General features: G+C 43.0%; 2 protein-coding genes across 2 annotated transcripts in view; both read right to left on the reverse strand.

The window, feature by feature from the left end:
- Positions 1-563: 563 nt before the first annotated feature.
- On the reverse strand, positions 564-13423 carry LOC113910122 (RNA polymerase-associated protein LEO1-like). Its single transcript, XM_027571963.1, has 8 exons — positions 13329-13423; positions 11914-12059; positions 10718-10802; positions 9504-9598; positions 8863-8997; positions 6693-6828; positions 5622-5781; positions 564-741 (listed from the first exon to the last, which is right to left on the reverse strand). The coding sequence occupies exons 1-8, from the start codon at positions 13407-13409 to the stop codon at positions 689-691; spliced, it is 891 nt and encodes a 296-aa protein (XP_027427764.1). The 5' UTR covers positions 13410-13423; the 3' UTR covers positions 564-688.
- A 3375-nt stretch (positions 13424-16798) lies between these two features.
- LOC113910289 (RNA polymerase-associated protein LEO1) overlaps positions 16799-19715 on the reverse strand; it is a 35450-nt gene continuing 32533 nt past the window's right edge. Inside the window, 1 exon segment of the mRNA XM_027572292.2 lies at positions 16799-17940. Coding sequence (XP_027428093.2) covers positions 17836-17940 — 105 coding nt within the window. The 3' untranslated portion in view covers positions 16799-17835.

The following is a 19715-nucleotide window of genomic DNA, read 5'->3' on the forward strand; positions in this document are numbered from 1 at the left end:
GGAAAAATGGATTTTCTAAAGTCACAGACTCTTGCTTCTGAACATTTTTTATTCACAACTAGGATTATGCAAAGGCGATTCAACTCATCATTTCAATCAAAACAAGTCATGTCATCATTGCTTTAAAACAAACTGTTGAAAACAATATACAGTTGACTCTTGAGGAACGGGGTTAGGAGCGCCAATTCCCTGCACAGTTGAAAATCCGACTATCACTTTTGCCTCCCCAGAAACTTAACTACTAATAGCTTACTGCTGACCAGAAGCCTTACTGAGGCTGTTGACTAATACCTGTTTTGCTTGTTAAATGTATATAATAAAGTTAAAGAAAATTTATTAAGAAAACCATAAGGAAAGAGCGCCTGGGTGGCTCAGTCGTTTAGTGGCTGCCTTCGGCTCAGGTCATGATCCCAGGGTCCTGGGATCGAGCCCCACATCGGGCTCCCTGCTTGGTGGGAAGCCTGCTTCTCCCTCTCCCACTCCCCCTTGTGTTCCCTCTCTCGCTGTGTCTCTGTCAAATAAATCTTAAAAAAAAAAAAAAAAACCATAAGGAAGAGAAAATACATTTACAGCACTGTACCATATTTATCAAAAAAAAAAAAAAAAGGCTGTAAGTGGACCCGTGCAGTTTAAACCTGTGTTCCTCAAGGGTCAGTACAATGTATACAATGAGGGCACATTTCATACTTCAGTCGTTTTCTTCTTCACCCCCCACTTTCCTCTTTCCAGAGGCCTCAGCTCCTGAACAGATACAAGAAATAAGATGTAAAATTCAATATCAAACGTTTCTAGAAATTTTGTCTACATTTGTTCTGAGCTATCCTCAACAAAATACTAGCAAACCAAATCCAACAATATATTTTAAAAAATCATTCACCAACTGATCAAGTGGAATTTATTCCTGGGTTGCAAGGGTGGTTCAATATTTGCAAGTCAGTCGGGACACCTGGGTGGCTCAGTTGGTTAAGCATCTGCCTTCCGCTCGGTCCTGGGATCAAGTCCTGCGTCGGGCTCCCTGCTCAGCGGGGAGTCTGCTTCACCCTCTGCCTCTCCCCCCTGCTTGTGTTCTCTCTGTCAAATAAATCTTTAAAAAATATATTTGCAAGTCAATCAATGTGACACATCACATCAATAAGAGAAAGGATAAGAATCATATGATTGTTTCAGTTAATGCAGAAAAAGCATTTGACAAAGTACAACATCCATTCATGATAAAAACCAACAAGTTTAGAGGGATCGTACCTCAATGTAATAAAGGCCACCTATAAAAACTCACAGCTAACATCATCCTCCTCAATGGGGAAAAATTCAGAGCTTTTCCCCTAAGCTCAGGAACAAGACAAGGATGGCCACTCTCACCACTTTTATTCAACATAGTACTGGAAGTGCTAGCCTCAGCGGTCAGACAACAAAAAGAAAGAAAAGGCATTCAAATCAGTAAGGATGAAGTATTAACTTTTCAGTATTTGCAGATGACATGATACTGTATATAGAAAACCCAAGACTCCAAAAAGCTGCTAGAACTGATATACAAATTCAGTAAAGTTGCAGGATCCAAAATCAATACAGAGAAACCTGTTGCATTTCTCTACACCAATAATGAAGCAGCAGAAAGAGAAATTAAGGAAACAATCTCATTTACAATTGCACCCAATATAATAAGATACCTAGGAATAAACCTAGCCAAAGAGGTAAAAAAAAAAAAAAAAGAACTCTGAAAACTATAAAACACTGATGAAAGAAAGTGAAGAGGTCACAAAGGGAAAGCCATTCCATGCTCATGGATTGGAAGAACAAATATTAAAATGTGTATACTACCCAAAGCATTCTACACTTTTAATGCAATCCTTATCAAAATACCAACAGCATTTTTCACAGAAGTAGAATAAATCTAAAATTTGTATGGAACCACAAAAGACCCTGAATAGCCAAAGCAATCTTGAAAAAGCAAAGCTGGAAGCATCAGAATTCTGGACTTCAAGTTCTATTACAAAGCTGCAGTAATCTGAACAGTATGGTACTGGCACAAAAACAGACACACGGATCAACAGAATAAAAACCCAGAAATAAACCCACAACTATATGGTTAATTAATCTTCGGCAAAGCAGGAAAGAATATCCAATGGGATAAAGTCTCTTCAACAAACGCTGTTGGGAAAACTGGACAGCTACATGCAAAAGAATGAAACGACCACTTTCTAAATTCAAAATGGATTAAAGACCTAAATATGAGACCTGAAACCATAAAAATCCTAGAAGAAAGCACAGGCAGTAACTTCTCTGACATGGGCCATAGCAATTTTTTTTTTCAAGATAGGTCCCCTGAGGCAAGGGAAACAAAAGCAAAAATGAACTATTGGAACGTCATCAAAATAAAAAGCTTCTGCACAGCAAAGGAACAACAAAACTAAAAGGCAGCCTACTAAATGGGATAAGCTATTTGCAAATGACATATCTGATAAAGGGTTACATATAAAGAACTCGTACAACTCAGCATCTAAAAACCAAATAAACCAATTAAAAAATAGAAGATATGAACAGACATTTCTCCAAAAAAGACATCCAGACAGCCAACAGACACATGAAAACATGCTCATCAGCACTCACCATCAGGGAAATGCAAGTCAAAACTACAATGAGCTATCACTTCACACCTGTCGGAATGGCTAAAATCAAAAACACAACAAACAAGTGTTGGTGAGGATGTGGAGAAAAAGGAACCCTCTTGCACTATTGGTGGGAATGCAAACTGGTGCAGCCACAGTGGAAAACACTATGGAGGTTCCTCAAAAAGTTAAAAACAGAATTACCCTGTGATCCAGCAATCGCACTACCAGGTATTTACCCAAAGAATACAAAAACACTAATTCAAAGGGATACGTGCATCCCTATGTTTATAGCAGCATTATCTACAAGAGCTAAATTATGGAAATAGCCCAAGTGTCCATCGCTAGATGAATGGATAGAGAAGATGTGGTATATATACACTGGAGTATTACTCAGCTGTAAAAATGAATGAAATCTTGCTATTTGTAATGATGTGGATAGAGCTAGAGAGTATAATGCTAAGTGAAATAAGTCACAGTAAGACAAATACCTTAGGATTTCATTCATGTTAAATTTAAGAAACCAAAAAAAATGAACAAAGGGAAAAAAATAAACCAAGAAACAGACTCTCAACCTTAGAGAACAAACTGATGGTTACCAGAGGGGATGGGGGAGAGGTGATAGGTGATGGGGATGAAGGAGGGCACTTGTGATGAGCACCGGGTGTTGTACGGAAGTTTGAATCACTATATTGCACACCTGAAACTAATATAACACTGTATGTTAACTAACTGGAATTAAAATTAAAACTTAAAAAAAATAATAAAGTGGTTCTGAGCTGATGCGGGAGCCAGCCCTTCACATCAGGAGGCTACCCCCCAGGAGCAACCCATGTCCACAGACACTGTCTCTAGCCAGTCAGGCCCCACGAACCTGGGCTTCCCCAGGCAGCAGTCAGGGCAGAAGAGATGCTTCCTGCTCACTCCATACTGACTGACGTTCCAATCATATTACTTGAAATACATTCCCCTGCTTCCTCACTATTTCACTTTTTTAATCTAAAATTCAGTATTTTTAAAGCCTGTGGGTTTTTAAAAAGGACTGCTTGCATTTTATGTGCTTTCTTAGTATACTTTTGAAGTTTTTTTTTTTTTTTTTTAAAGATTTTATTTAGGGGCGCATGGGTGGCTCAGTGGTTAAGCATCTGTCTTCGGCTCAGGTCATGATCCCGGGGTCCTGGGATCGAGTCCTGCATCGGGCTCCCTGCTCAGCAGGGAGCCTGTTTCTCCCTCTCACTCTGCTGCTCCCCCTGCTTGTTCTCTCTCTCTCTCTCTCTCTAATAAAAAAATAAAATATTTTTTTAAAAATAAAGATTTTAGGAAGAGAGAGAGCAAGTGGGGGGGGGGAGAATCTCAAGCAGACTCCACACTGAGTATGGAGCCCTACTTGGGGCTCAACCTCACAACCCTGAGATCATGACCCGAGCCGAAATCAAGAGTCAGATGCTCAACTGACTGAGCCACCTAGGCGCCCCTAACATTTTAAATATATATATTTTAAAGATTTTGTTTAAATATATATTTTTATATGAAAAATGAATGCCTCCCTCAGGTGACTCGTGCTTAACTGACATGCTTAACATTTCTGTTACTGTGATGTTACTGTTACCAATCTGTGACTCTAAACCTAGAGTAAAGCATATTAAACATTCAGAAAACAGTGAATCAATTAAATAGTGTGTGGTCAATAATATAGTGATTTCCTGTATATTTAAGACTTAAAATGTATTTGTACTTACGACATAAGTGGAAAAGGAAATAATTAAAGGGAAAGTATTTTAGTAATGTGAAAATGGAATAACCCTCAATTACTATTACACCCAAACAATAAAGATGCCAGGTTACCACGAGGACCATGGTATAGCCCTTGCTCTACCACACTGAATTACTTTCGGGCGTGGTGGTGCCTCAGGGCCCCGCACGTTTTCTCACAGGACTTTCCATCCTCCTCAGATGCCCACCAGGCCCGTGTGCCCTGCAAGCTAACACCTTCTTCCACACCCAGCGAGAGGTCTCCTCTGAGCAGCCTTCCAACACCCACCTGAGCACAGGGGTCAGACCCTCCTCTGGCCGCTCCCGCTCCTGTCACTGCATTTACCTCACTGACTTCCAGTGAAGCCTACAGACATCTGTGCTCCTGGGCTGGGAGCTACTCTTCAGTCCAGGAGTTGGCTCCTGGGTTCAGAACAAACCCCTTAGAGTTGAATAAACTTGGTTCTACCTCATCACTGATGAGTTTCCTTGCTCTTAGGAATCTTTAAGCCTTTTCTTCTGATCTTTCATCGCTGTCTGAAGAATAGATTCTGGCTCGTTCCTCTGAAAGCAAAGGAACTTCAGACATGGGATTGACCCTCAAAGATGAAGACCTGTTTATTCCTGAGTTTTTCTCCTGAATGTTGTTGCTTCCCACTTTACATTAATTATCCCTTCTGGAGCCAACAACATTTTTAAAGTTTTTTTTTTTTTAATGATTTTATTTATTTATTTGAGAGAGAGGGAGGGAGGGAGAGAGGGAAAAAGAGGAAGAGCACCATGGGAGAATGAGAGCGAGAAGCAGACTCCCTGCAGGACTCATGACCTGGGCTGAAGGCAGACGCTTAACTGACAGAGCCACCCAGGCGCCCCAACATTTTTAAAGTTTTGATGAGAAGGTATATATAACTGTCAGACATGCTGAAATGACTTCGATTTGGGAGGTTTTGTTCTGAAAGCGTCATCACTTTTGAACACCCAAGAGGTTTTATGTACACATTAAATACTACAAAGTTTAAATACTGGGTCAACTACATAAGCAGGCAAACTGCTCATTACCACATTTTCCTCCATAAGGACATAAGTTATTTAATTAATTTTATTTGGGAGTGCCTTATTTTCCCAGCTAAGCTTTTCTGTGGGAAAGTGGCCCCAACAAAAATAGTAAAAATAAAAGGCCTTCGTACTGTTGCCCTAAGTAAATCACAACAGGGCAAGCCTCTGCAGCCCTCAGATGAGATGTGACCTCCATGCCCAACTCACCTGGGAGCTCCCCTTGGTAATGGTTTTTAATGGCTTCGGCGTCTTCCTCCTCCTCATGGGCACTGTTAGGGTCCTGGTAGGGGGCACTCAGCCCCTGCTGGTTCTGCTTCTCCCATAGATGGGTGGGCTCGTGAGTAGAAGCCCTCAAACGTTCTTCTTTCTGTAAAGAAGGAAATGAACTTTTTAACTGAAAAAACGAACTACCTTTGTGCCCACTTGGACCTACGTTTACTACATTTCTTGTTTTCAGAGAACAGCTCTCCCCGTCCCACCCCTGTTATCACACACAGCCGGCAGTCGGCACAGTTTAGTTCTAAGGCATGAAGGCGGCACAGGGGGGCGGAGCAGAACATTCCCTCGCGCTAACTGCCCCATCAGAACAGGCCCAGACGCGGGCATTGGGAGCTGCATGCCGCCGTCCCCCCTGTGGCCCAGTCAGAGCCCAGAGAGCAGCAACCAGCCTGAGGAACCTCAGCCGTGCCCGGTGGGCACGTGAGGGAGGCTGTGTCTGCTGACCCCTGAGACACATACCCGGCTCGCTCGGGCTCCACCGAACTACAGTGGTGCCCAGAGGTTCCTATCCGGGCCCCTCCCTGCAGAGAGCTTCCCCAGAGCTCCCGATGACAGGATGGGGAGGCGCTGGTAGGGGAGGGTCCCTGAGCCCCAGAGCAGAACAATCACACCTTTCCTCCACCTGGCAATCCACGCACTGGTGTTCACAAGGCAGAGCTGGTGTCCAAGGAGTTAGGAATGTCTTTTTGACCTTCGTAGCCATTTCCTATCTGGCTAACAAAGTTTTATGATATCTGTCAAAGGTTACGTTTTCTAAATGATCAGATTTTCCCTGAAATCTCATACGCTGAAGAGAGAGCACAGGAGTGTCTGGTTTGCTATATCTCATCAGCGGTCACTGACATTACTATGGTTCACCACACGCTTGGGTTTGAGCTGGCTCCCTGATAACAACAAGAAATAAAATGGTGGTGGCAATACAAAATTGTGAATTAGTATTCTGGAAAAGTACAGCTCTTAATACCCCAAAAATCCCAGGATAAAGCTTAGCGGACGCACCTTAATCATTTCAGTGCGCTGGCACTCGGGATCACGCCCAGCCATGGGTAAGATTCTAATCCTCTGCGTCTTTGAGCATCTCTTATCAAGTGGCAGGGTCATCTTTCTGTGTGTGGCACAGTCTGTAGAGTGAGGTCTGCTGGGAGACAGGAACGTCTCGCTGTAGACTACGAACGGTGAGGGGGGATTATGTCAAGGGCACAGACAACTGCGGACAGTGACCACTTCCCCTTCAGCAGATGAGGGAGGCCGGGTCTCGGGTCCTGGCGCTCTGAGCGTCCTCACTCTCTGCTCCCTCCCTCTGTCCCATCTCCAGGGAATGCTGGGGGGGAGGGGCGGGGAGTGCAAGTGGAGGAAGGAGGAGAACAGGCAGCAAGGTCAAGGGCCTTTCCAAAGAACCACCCCCTACAACCCCACAGCCCCCCCACCCCCTCCCAGGACCATCAGAGAGGAAAGAAGGGATGGGAAATCTCAGTTCTGTGAGGGTGAGGCAGAGGCCAGAAGCTGTGATTCAAGAACTACAGAGGCATCCCTCCATCTGCAAACGACTAGAGGGAAGGTCAAGGCAAGGAGGCCTCAGGACAGCGCAGGACAGTAGCCGCTCGAATGGGAGTCCCTGGGGCAGAACACAGTACATTCCTGACTAGAAGGAGGCAGGTCTTCAGTACATCAGAAGGAAGAAAGGGAGTTCCTTAGGAGAGCACCTCTGAAACTGGAGAGAGATGGGATGTAAGGAATGCGGAACTTGGAGCACAGTGGGGAAAAAAGCGTGCCGTGGAATCCTTTGTCTCTTACACCACCATTCGAGAAAGCTCAGGAAGAGGTTGGATTTGAACAGCATTTACTATGCCAGGTCTCTGCACTGCATGACCTCTTATGTATTATTTGACTTAACTGACACATATCCCTGTGAAGTAGGTATTATCTCCATTTTATAGATAAGGAAACTAAAAATTAGTGAGAGTGTGGGGCGCCAGGCTGGCTCAGTCAGTTAAGCGTCCAACTCTTGGATTTCAGCTCAGGTCATGATATTAGGGTTGTGAGATCAAACCCCGCTTCAGGCTCTGTGCTGAGCGTGGAGCCTGCTTAAGATTCTCTCTCTCCCTCTGCTCCTCCCCCCAAGTCACACACATTTTCTCTCTCTAAAAAAATAAAAATTTAAAAAATAAAAGTGAGATTGAGACTCTTCTTCAAGCTTAGACAGAAGTGAGACACAACCTCAAAGCTGTCTGTCCTTAAAAAGGCGTAACAGATTTATTGAGCGTAATTTACATACCATAAAATTCAGTCATTTTAATATACAATTAAACAATTTTTTAAATTATAAAGTGCGACCATTATTACAATCTGATTTTATTTATTTATATATTTATTTATTTGAGAGAGAGAGATAAACAGAGAGAACACAAGTGGGGTTGGGGAGGAGTAGAGGGAGAGGGAGAAGCAGGCTCCCAAGGAGCAGGGAGCCCGATGCGGGACTCGATCCCAGGACCCCGGGATCATGACCTGAGCCGAAGGCAGACGCTTAACGACTGAGCCACCCTGGCACTCCTACACTCTGATTTTAGAACATTTCCATGACCTCAAAAAGAAACCTTGTGCACACTGTTAGTCCGCTAAGTGCCCCACTTTGAGGAGAGCCGCATGAAGGATAACAGCATGGTGTCCTTAGAGGGAAGGTGTGTGAAGGAGCGGAGCGAGGAGCATCCAGCGAAGAGGCTGCCGCATGGGTATGAAGCACAGGTCTGCCTGGGGTCGGGCCGCAGCCCCTCCCGTCATCTAGCCCTTTCCTCTACTGTGTGCACACACCAATAACATGCTCATGCTCGGCCAGCCTCCCAGCTAAACTCCACTGAAGGGAAAGGACACAGGCCGGCCAAGCGGCAAAGACCAGTCTTCTAGGCCTCCTACCAGTTGCACTGACCAATGTGAATTCATTCACTGGTCTTCTGGTTTATACAGTGTCTCAGGTTGGTTTTGACAGCAGGAACTGGCTCCCTGAGAAACAGCAATTTGTAGTAAAAGTGAAAAAATAGCATGGGAACCAGACCGCATCCCTGGTGAGCTGCACCTTGAAATCATGTCAATCAGGGCTGAGTCAGGCTTTCTGCACAACTCTCTGCCTTGCTGCTTTAACTACCAGTAACAACATGTCAGGATGAACAGTTACCTAAAGGTGAGTTTGGATTTAAAGACAGCTTGTCCCTGTAGACCAGTGTCTTCTCGAACGAACAGGTGGTTGTGATTGCCCTGCATTGGGGCTTTGTAGACATCAAACACTTCACTGCCTAGATGCAGGGAAAGGCTGCAAATGAGAAAGTGTTCAGTACTGGGGTGGACATTCAACAAATCCCACAGTTTCCATTCTCCCCTATAGGCTTTACTTAAACTGCTGTGGAACTGTGTCCTGAATTCATGAGAGAAACAGAGGCACTGTAAATAAGGTATTCCCTTTTAAAGCCAAAGGTGATAAAATTCATCCTTCCTTTAACTTGAAATCTAATTGTTTTGTCATTCTCCCAATCTCTACTTCATTAGTAAGATAAAAACAATTTTTTCCCAAAATACCATTGTATACTGCCCAATAGTACCTCATGCATGTGAGCTAGCCTTAGGCTTTCCCCCGGAGAAGGCAGCTACCATGAATCTGATCACATCCTGGGCCTACTTTTAAAGTGTCCTCCCAGAGGCCTAGATTTCATTAATTCTTTAATGAAAGATGGCCCCAAAGTAAGGTCCTGCACAGAGAACCCCGTTCCTCCCAGGTACCCCTCTGGGTTTTCCAGTGCCCTCCGGGCATTATGGGCTCACCTCCCATCTGACCACTTGACCACCCGAGCATTGCTTTCCTTAATTTCATTTCCTTCCTCGTCCCGGCGTTTCCTCCATCTTATCGTATTTTCTACCTGGTTCAAAACACAAAGGCATTAGAAAACCAATGTAACTAAACTGCATGTTCTTTTTTCCTCCAGTGACTTACAATCATGTGCCAAGAATTAGTATGTAGTGGTAAAGGAAGCTCACAAAAGAACTAGCCCATCAGGCAACACTGAAACCCTCCTGCAACAAATACGTAGAGATGTTGGTTAAACTAACCATTTTGTTAAAACCTTTCCTGGGCTCTAGTTCATAGCAGTGGAAGCAGAAGCGAAGTACGATGCAGGATGGAGATATTATCGCACACACTAGGAGCTCCAAAGAAGGGAGTCTGAGGCTTTGGGTCCACAGGGGTTAGGCAGTTAAAATGGAGACCTCTGCCTACTGCATGTCCACTGGAAGGGCTATGAACCCAATGAAGGAGGGACTAGTAAGCCTGACCTAGTGAGACACGGAAGCTCTGGGCATTAAGTTAAAAATAAAAAGATAAAAGAATATACAATTAAGAAATCAACAATTTAAACTTGAGACTTCCACTTTGCTCTGTTTTTTAGTTCAAATGTGTCCTACCCGAGTAGTAGGGAACTCCAAATCACAAAGGTAGCCTAAAAATTGGTTCTGCCCCCAGCAGAAGCTCATCCCCAAACCCAAGCAAGAAGACAACAGCCCTGTGAGAGCATAGGCATGTCCTGCCATCCCAGGCCTTCTTGAGAGGAACTGCCTGAAGTCAAGGCCTCTCTTTGTGCATAGTCGGAATTCCATAAAGAGCCTGAGCGACATCTATCGTGGGAAGCTGCAAGGGTCTACCCACTATAAAATGTAGAGGCAACTCCCTATACCTAACTATATTTATCCTAAAGGAAGTAGCTAACAATTTTCAAGAATTTGTATTGTTACTTCCATTGAAAAATTACAACTGGGAGAAAAAAGTTAGAAAAGTGACAATTACAGGGATTAAAAAAAGGGTATGTAACCTCTCCCCAAAAAATATTCTGAAAAGACTTTTCAGTCCTTGTTCTAAAGTTATTTATTGACTGAAGAGTAAACATAAAAGATCATTTCATAATCTCAAGTCTCAAGTCATTATCTCTGTTTTACTTAATGAAATACTTCAAAAGAAAAAGAAAAAATCAAGTATAGAATGGTACCTTTAATCTTAACCTGGTTCGATCTTCCTCGTCAAGCATTTTCTCACCTTCAAATTCATCTTCGTAATACTGAGGATCGAAAGGTCTAAAAATTGTTTTTTAATCTCATGTTAGCCATATTTAGTAATGAATATTATTAATGCTTATAAAATAATCATCTTTACAACATGTACCAATATGTTAAAAGTCACAGTAGACAAATAACTTCATGTAAAATTTCAAGAAAGTATGCAAATTAGTGTACTTTCTTGAAATTTGATTTTAAAACATTATCTGAAAAAAATCCAAGTGTGACTAATAATTCAAAGTCTCGTTTGAAGAGATAGGTCTTCTAAAATATAAATAAGACAATGGTCTACTTTTTTTTAAAGAAAAGTATCCTGTTTAATTACACAAAAGCTTATATTCATGAACCTTCATGAAAAATACCCATCAATACTATTTTGTTGTCCAAAATCATTGTCTTTTCCAGCCATAGTGGCTTTTGCACTGAACATTTATGAATTCTCTAGCAAACTTTCTCAATCTCATTTTCTGATTTTTCAGCTTTACACTAGTGAAAAACACCTTTGTCAACTGTCATGTCTGTTATATTTATAAGTTCCAAATGCTAGAATAATCATTCACATTAAAATTCTCACACAAGGGGCCCCTGGGTGTCTGAGTCAGTTGGTTAAGCATCTGCCTTCAGCTCAGGTCATGATCCTGATGTCCCGGGATCGAGTCCCGCATCAGGCTCCCCACTCAGCAGGGAGTCTGCTTCGCCCTCTGACCCTCCCCCCTCTCATGCACTCTCTCTCTCTCTCTAATAAATAAATAAAATCTTTAGGGACACCTGGGTGGCTCAGTGGGTTAAGTGACTGCCTTCGGCTCAGGTCATGATCCTCAGGTCCTGAGGTTGAGCCCCGCATTGGGCTCCCTGCTCAACGGGGAGCCTGCTTCTCCCTCTCCTGCTCCCCCTGCTTGTGCTCGCTCTGACAAATAAATAAAATCTTAAAATAAAATGAAATCTTTAAAAATAAAATTCTCACACCAGTAACTCATCATTTTTTACCACAGCACATCCTAAACTCACTTTTCCAGAGGTATATGAGGAATCTCCTATCTTTATAATTAGCCAACTCATAAGAAAAACATTTACATTCCACCTATTTTAATTTAGTAGCTTGAAAAAAAACTTTAATCAGTCCTCTTACTTGGGTTCTATGCTGAGAACTTTAGGTAGTTTAACAAAGTACAATTCATTTCCTAAATCAGAGTTGATACTGGGGATTTCTACTTCTATTCTGGTCTCAGAAATCGGCTCTTCCTCCTGCTGGTCCTGAGGCACTCCATGTTCATCCTAAGAGAGGAATCGGGATGTGAGAGCTTGAAGTGAAATTAAAAATGCTCTAGCTCTTCTAGAGTACTAGGAGATACAGGTGTGACTGAAAATAAATTCAGACACCGCTTTCGGAACAAAACAGTCAGCAACCCCTCCAGGCCTCTCCCTAAAATTTCAGCCTCTCCCCCAAAACTACCACCATGGGAAACAAGATCTATTAGCCTGCATTACCAGAAAAAATATTTATTTTGTCGACATATCTGGTTTGCATAAGACATTAAATGACAGAACTGTGAAAATGTACAACCCCCCAGTACTAAGTAACTATTAAAATCAGAGAAGTCAAATAGCACATGCTTTCTGGCACAGGTTTGCATTAAGAAAAACGTAAATCAGGGGCGCCTGGGTGGCTCAGTCGGTTAAGCGTCTGCTTTTGGCTCAGGTCATGACCCCAGGGTCCTAGGATTGAGTCCTGCATCTGGCTCCTTGCTCAGTGGGGAGCCTGCTTCTCCCTCTGCCTGCCCCTCCCCCTGCCTGTGTTCTCTCTCTCTCTCTGTCACACACAAATAAGTAAATAAAATCTTAAAAAAAGAAAGAAAAACTTAAATCAAGGGGTGCCTGGGTGGCTCAGTCGGTTAAGCGTCTGCCTTTGGCTCAGGTCATGACCCCAGGGTCCTGGGATTAAGCCCAGCATCTGGCTCCCTGCTCAGCAGGGAGTCTGCTTCTTCCTCTCCTCCCTGGTCATGCCCTCTCTATCTCTGTGTCTCTCAAATAAGTAAAATATAAAAAAAAAAAAAAGAAAGAAAAGAAAAGAAAGAAAAGAGGGGGCGCCTGGGTGGCTCAGTCGTTAAGCGTCTGCCTTCGGCTCAGGTCATGATCCCAGGATCCTGGGATCAAGCCCCACATCAGGCTCCCTGCTCGGCAGGAAGTCTGCTTCTCCCTCTCCCACTCCCCCTGCTTGTGTTCCTTCTCTTGCTGTATCTCTCTCTGTCAAATAAATAAAATCTTTTTAAAAAAAGAAAAGAAAAACTTAAATCAAAGGTTTTCAAATTACAAGTCCTCACAGTTTAGCCCCTAAAGTTTGGCATCAACCTCATTTTGAGCAGTTCCTTGTGTGCCCTCAAATATCCACAGTTCCCAACATAGCTGAGAAAGTCACCCATTCCTCAGATGTTTCAGACCGCTACTCAATTATCTATGTCCTCTCTCCAGAGGAGTCAGACCCTTCAGCCTTTAAAACTTTAACTTTGAACAATGGGATCCGCTGAGGTTGGTGATTGTACTTACAGCAGGCTGCCCTGGAATAGTTTGTTCACTGTCCCCATCGCTCTCTGAAGAAATGTCATCTATGTCTCCAAACAGATCCATGAAGGCTGGGAGAAAATATACAGTATTAATTTCTCTCATTGAGTTTCTTCACACAGTTCTTAGCCCTTCACTTCAACATTTTCCCAAGAGTCAGAAACCATACCTCCACTAAGCCAACCTTGAACTGCCTCCCTGAGCCTAGCCCCCTGAAGCCTGAGAAGTACCTATGGAGAAGGAAGGTGACCAAGTTGGTTGCTGGGAGGCAAAGCTGCCATGATAGCCAGCATTCAGCATAGTTCCTGGTGGTTGCTGCCTCTGGTATTCCTGCCCCTGCAGTTTCTTCCAACACGTGTCATCGTTGGTCTATGTGATCAATAGAATACAACCTCACTTCCAAGGCTAGGCCATGACACTGTGGCTTTTCTCTCCTTAGGCCGCTTGCTCTGGAGAAGCCAGTTGCCAAGACGTGAAGACACTCAAACTGCTCTGGAGAGGCTCATGTGGCAACTAACTGAGGCCTCCTCCCAAGAGCACATGAGCGAGCCATCTTGGAAACAGATCCTTCAGTCCCAGGCAAGCCTGTAGATAATCCATTCCTAGCCAACCTCTTGACTGCAGCCTCATCAAAAGACCCTGCGCCACAACTACCCTGCTAAGCCAATCATGACCCTCAGAAATTGTGAAATATTAAATGTTAGTTGTTCTCATCTGGACTTCTCAGGAGTAGCTGAGTAGCTGGAGAAGGTGAGGGGTGGTATGCAGGTAACGTAAGATTGTTTAATCCCCTCTTACCTCCCTAAGCCTTTAGATCCCCTCCACATAACGCCAGGGAAGCAGAGTTTGTTGTGGCTAACCAACTCTGGGGCCATGTCCTGCTGTATGTGCTGACACATCAGATCCTGAATATGCAAGTGCACCCAAACCAGTTTGGCCCAAGCTAGTGTTACAGTCTGCCCTTCATCTCACATTCTTAAAATATATTTCCATACATATTCCCTAGGCTTCTCCCTGTATCAGCAAAACCTTGAAGTTCTTTTGGGGTATAAGCTATTTCTTCTTCAGTTGGGAGTTTGTGCTTTCTCTGTCAAAGTATAAAAAGATCCTAGTGATGGGTCGACTGGTAACAAGTGGGTCAGACAGCATGCAGCTAGCTAAGTCTTGAGGGGAATGGAAACTGCCCCAGGTGAGGTTATTAGCGTTTTCAAGCAAGGAAAGACCAGTTTCCCCAGACACAGGGAAGCAAACTGCTTCTCACAGGCAAGGAAGAGTGACTAGGAAATTGAATTTTTCTGTTTCATCTGAGTCCAAACAATGTCCTTTCACATGAGAGACTTCAAGAGGCTGTGAATTCAACTAATGTTGCAATTCTGCAACCGCACAAGTGAATGTTTAATATTCAGCTACCTCCGCCCTCTGACTGCGAGATAGGAGATTCTCTTAGGGCTGTTAGGAAAGCTCACTGGTTCTCTGACCCTGACCTGAGCTGAATGTTTAAAGACCTAAGCTTGTAATATTCTTCTTTAAGTGCTCCAGGGCACTCGGAAGTAACCACCCCACACCGTAGTCAGCGTAATCATCACTACTGCCTAACAAGCGTGGCAGCCACCTGAGCCCTCAACCAGAGGGGATAATCTGATTCATCATGCCCCCACACCGTGCATTACCAGCATCCCATTTCACTGGTGAGGAGCTCAGACATGCATTCAAACCCAAACTAACTTACAAATCACATCTTAGAGGATTTGTCTCCTGGACTACCCAGTCAGGTCCAAGTTGGGGAAGAGAAAACACACTGGCTGTCCATACATACAGAATTTAATTAAAAAAATTTTTTTACTCAGGTTTCTAGAATTAAAAAAATTTTTTTACTCAGGTTTCTACCCCCTTAGAAATGAGGGACCAAATGGAAGAGGTGGAATTATTAAACTTAAAAACTTATAGTATGGAGCTGAAACTCATACCTGAGGAAGAGAAGTTTCCAGTTGGCACTGATGCCTGGGGGGGGGAGGGGATACAATGAAGCTAACTCTCCGAAGGTTGGTAAAGCTGCAAACTGGATGAGCTGCTGCAGGAAGGAACTGCCTCTGCTGAGGTGAAGGTGTTTGTGGACCCCCTTAGAAAAACTGCAAGCTGACAGGAAGTTTCCAGAAAGTTCCATGAATAAACAGGAAGGAGCAATCTCTTCTTTGATATTCAGTCTTCCAGTCTCCCTCCAGCGCCCCCTAACAGGGGGCAGCTGGCAAAGATGAAATATGCTTGCAGAATCTTGGCCCCAGCATCACTGAGCTTGGTATAAAAGGGTGGATTTGGAGATGAAAGGATAAGAGCTTAATAATGGATACACATGTCTACTAGTTAAAAAAAACTGCCAGCATGAAGGCTCTTAAAAGCCAGGCATAGGAGTTTCAACAATCTGATAAGCCAAGAAACAGCAAGAGACTGAAGGTTTTGGTGTTAGGGAAGTGGCACATTAAAAAAAAAAAAAAAAGCAAAGGGACATTGGTGATTTAGGACCTTCTTTTTCGATGTCACTTTTCTCTATAGTTAGGTTTCAGGTAAGTCTCCCACAGCTAGCACTCCCAGACTGTACCAACAGTAGAAAGAAAGTAGGGTAGAATCCATTCATAAGGGAAAGATTAATTAGTATATGTAGAACACCACAGAAAAGACAAATGGTAAACGTGTGTGGTAAATTTAAAACATACCTGCAGGGGCGCCTGGGTGGCTCAGTCAGTTATGTGTCTGACTCTTCCTTTCGGCTCAGGTCATGATCTCAGGGTCGTGAAATCAAGCCCCGTGTCAAGCCCCCAGAGTCAGGCTCCACACTCAGCAGGGAGTCTGCTTGAGATTCTCTCTCCCTCTGCCCCTCCCCCCACTTGTGAGCACACGATCCCCACCCCCCAAATAAAGAAATCCTTTAAAAAAATAAAACATACCTGCAACTTCTTTGCCATCCCAACCATCAAGAGGGGTCAAATTTCCCTCCCTTTGAATACAGGTACACATTAGTGACTCACTTTTAATAAATAGGTGTTGGATTTTGATGTGACTTTTCCATCCTAACCATAAAACCTCAAAAAGGTAATACAGCTTTTACCTGACTCCCTCTCTTAGGGTGCTCATCTTTGGATCCCAGCCATTATGCTGTGAGAAAGTAGGGCCAGGACTGGGATGCAAAAGTGAGACACTCACTTTGAGTGAAAAACAGAAGGGGTACCCAAATCTCTGGGATCAAGACAATGATACTGCAATACAATGTTTTTTATTTTTTTTAAAATATATTTATTTTAGAGAGAGTGCACACACAAGCAGGGAGAGGGGCAGAAGAAGAGGGAAAGAATCTCAAGCAGGCTCCAACTCCCTGCAGAGCACAGAGCCCAACGAAGGGCTCAGTCTCACCACCCTGATAGCATGACCTGAGCAGAAATCCAGAGTTTGCCGCTTAACCGACTGAGCCACCCAGGCGCCCCAATACAATGTTTTTTAAAACTTCATGTGAAAAACCCATGAACAAAATATCAAAATTTTAAGAAAAGCAAGGATCCATCCAGCTCTGTACTTGTGCAACTCTCCTCACTTGCCTTAACCCTAATTCCAGCCATCAGATCCTGTTTACATAAAATCCTGATATTTTGTTCATCATGGATTTTTGCATTAGTTCCAATTTTTTTTAATGTATCACAATACCATTTATCTTGATTACTATAATGGGCTGAATTGGGACCCTCTCACACAAGGTTCATATATACCCAGAACTTCAGAATGTGACTTTATTTGGCAGTAGGGTCTTTGCAGATATAATTAGTCAAGATGAAGTCTACTGAATTAGGGTTGGTCTTAAACCCACTGATTGGTGTCCTCATAAGGAGAGGAAGACCTGGAGACAGAGAGAGACACAAAGCAAACAAAAGGAAATGAACCATGTGAAGACCAAGAAAAGACTGGAGTTCTGTTGCCAAAAGCCAAGGACTGCCAGGAGCCCCTAGAAGCTTGGACAAGGCAAGGCAGGATTCTTCCCTAGAGCTTTCAGAGGTAGCCTGGCCCTGCCAATACTTTGATTTAGGATTTCTAGGCTCCAGAACTGTGAGAATACATTTCTGCAGCTTTAAGCTATCCAGTTTGTGGTATTGTCTTATAGCAAACTGAAATAAGGAGAGAAGCTCTTTTTGGGACCCTTAAACTCTGCACCCCAGAGGAATGCTTCACTTGCCTGCCCTGGCCCCAACTAGGAGGCTTCTTTGTGGGGGCAGGGGAGGGGCACAGCAGCAGGAATTCAATGAAACCTAAGACTTCCTGTGACGCTATTTATACAGAATCAATTTGCTTTAGGTAAAGTAGATTTCCTGAACAGAGACTTGCTTTAAAAAATTTTTTATTACAATTAAGATTACACAAAAGCAAATCAATTCATTTCAATCAAAATAACTCATGTTTACATATTTAATAAACTGTACAAAAAATACATAAAATGTTTTCACATTGTGCTTCAATCATCATCTTCTTCCTCTTCATCACTGATCACGTACTTCTTATGCTTTTTACTTGCTTTATCATCATCTTCTGCTTTTCTCTTTCCAGAGGGTTCCCCTTCCTAAACAAATAAAATTTTAAAAATCTGAAAGTCAATAGGAAATATTTCTAGGAAGGTTTATCAAAAGTAGCTCTGAACTGAATGATCCTCTGAAAACACAAAATAAAATAATTTTTAAAATAAGAACATTCACCAAATGAATAAAACCAGTGGTGAAGGTCATGGCTAGTTTCCAAATCTACAAGTACTAGAAGCATTAAAAAAATGACAACTATCTAGAGCTAATTATAAACTAACTATAAAACAACCCAAGTTCAGGACTGCAAGGAAGAGCTAGGAAATTATAAGCAATCTCTTGGAAGGGAGACCTTGTACATGGAGAAGGGCATACAGGAAACTGGAAACTGGGTCCGCCCTGGGAAGGGTCGGGGCTCTCCAAAGAAGTCTGCCTGTTATAACCACTGATCCTGTGAATATTTTTACTGTGATCAGGTGGCTGATTAAACTTTTCCTCTGCTTCCTCAGCATTTCACCTCTTATCTAAAATTCAGTATTTTAAGGGCGCCTTGATGGCTCAGTCGGTTAAGGGTCTGCCTTCAGCTCAGGTCATGATCCCAGGGTCCTGGGATCAAGCCCCACATAGGGCTCCCTGATCAGTGGGGAGTCTGCTTCTCCCTCTACCCCTCCCCCCTGCTCATGCGCGCGCGCTCTCTCTCTCTCATAAATAAAAAATAAAATTCAGTATTTTAAAGACCATTAATTTTTTAAAATAATGATTTCCTATTTTGGATATACTAAAAACTCACATCATAAAGGTTTCAAAAATATTTGAAGAAGTTAAAGGTTTATTACACAAGTCCACATTACTTAAAATCATGTACAATATTCTAATAGAAACAATTCAGTTTTGAACTTTTACAGAGAGAACTCAATATATCAACATCTAAATAATATCAAATATTGACTAAAATGAATTGATACAAAATATGACACTGCAGAATTGCCTTCCCTGGCTTCCTCACCAAAAATTAAACAGGGTGGATCATCTGAAGGCTGAAACTGGGGAAGGCCAGGCAGCTCTCGCTATGACCCGAGAATGTTTCCGGATGTACAAGCTGGTCTATCATCTACTTTTTCTGATGGTCCCTATGGCTGGCTCTCGGAGGAGCAAGATACCATCCCACACTTGCTTCCTGCCTTATTATCCCAAACGCAACCCCACAGACCTGAAGTGCCACAGGAGAATTCAAAGGGGAAGGTTATGAATCCAGAAAGAGATCCAGAAGTCCTCCTGCACTTACTTCCTAGCCGGCAACGGTAAAGTTATCCAAACAGCAAAGCGGGAATATGGATCCCGCCTCCAGGGTGTGACTAGCGCTCGTTTCTACTTCTATAGCCTGGAGCAAACCTAGATATTTCCCTTCTCTCCCAACCCAACATCAGCAAAGGCAAAGAGGACATTCAATCCTACCATTGGTCTTTTCATTTATTTTCAACTGAAAGTCTTATTTTAAACACTTTACATGCAAGCCTGCTTGTGGCAACCTTCCCTATATAACCTCAGTTTATTCTTCAGCTCTAAACATCTTCAGCTCTAAAATTCTCTAAGGAGTTTAGTTTGAGTGAACTAAAGAACTGGCATGGTACTTCTCAAAGGTGGTAGAGCCTGAAATCAGGAAAGAGACTCTTAACTACAGACAACAAACTGATGGTTACCAGAGGGATGGGTGACATAGGTGATGGGGATGAAGGAGTGCACTTGTGATGAGAACAGAGTGTCGTATGGAAGTACTGAATCATTAAATTATCTGAAACTAATATTACACTGTATGTTA

Source organism: Zalophus californianus, chromosome 6 (assembly GCF_009762305.2).
Source record: "Zalophus californianus isolate mZalCal1 chromosome 6, mZalCal1.pri.v2, whole genome shotgun sequence".
Taxonomy (NCBI): Eukaryota; Metazoa; Chordata; class Mammalia; order Carnivora; family Otariidae; genus Zalophus; species Zalophus californianus.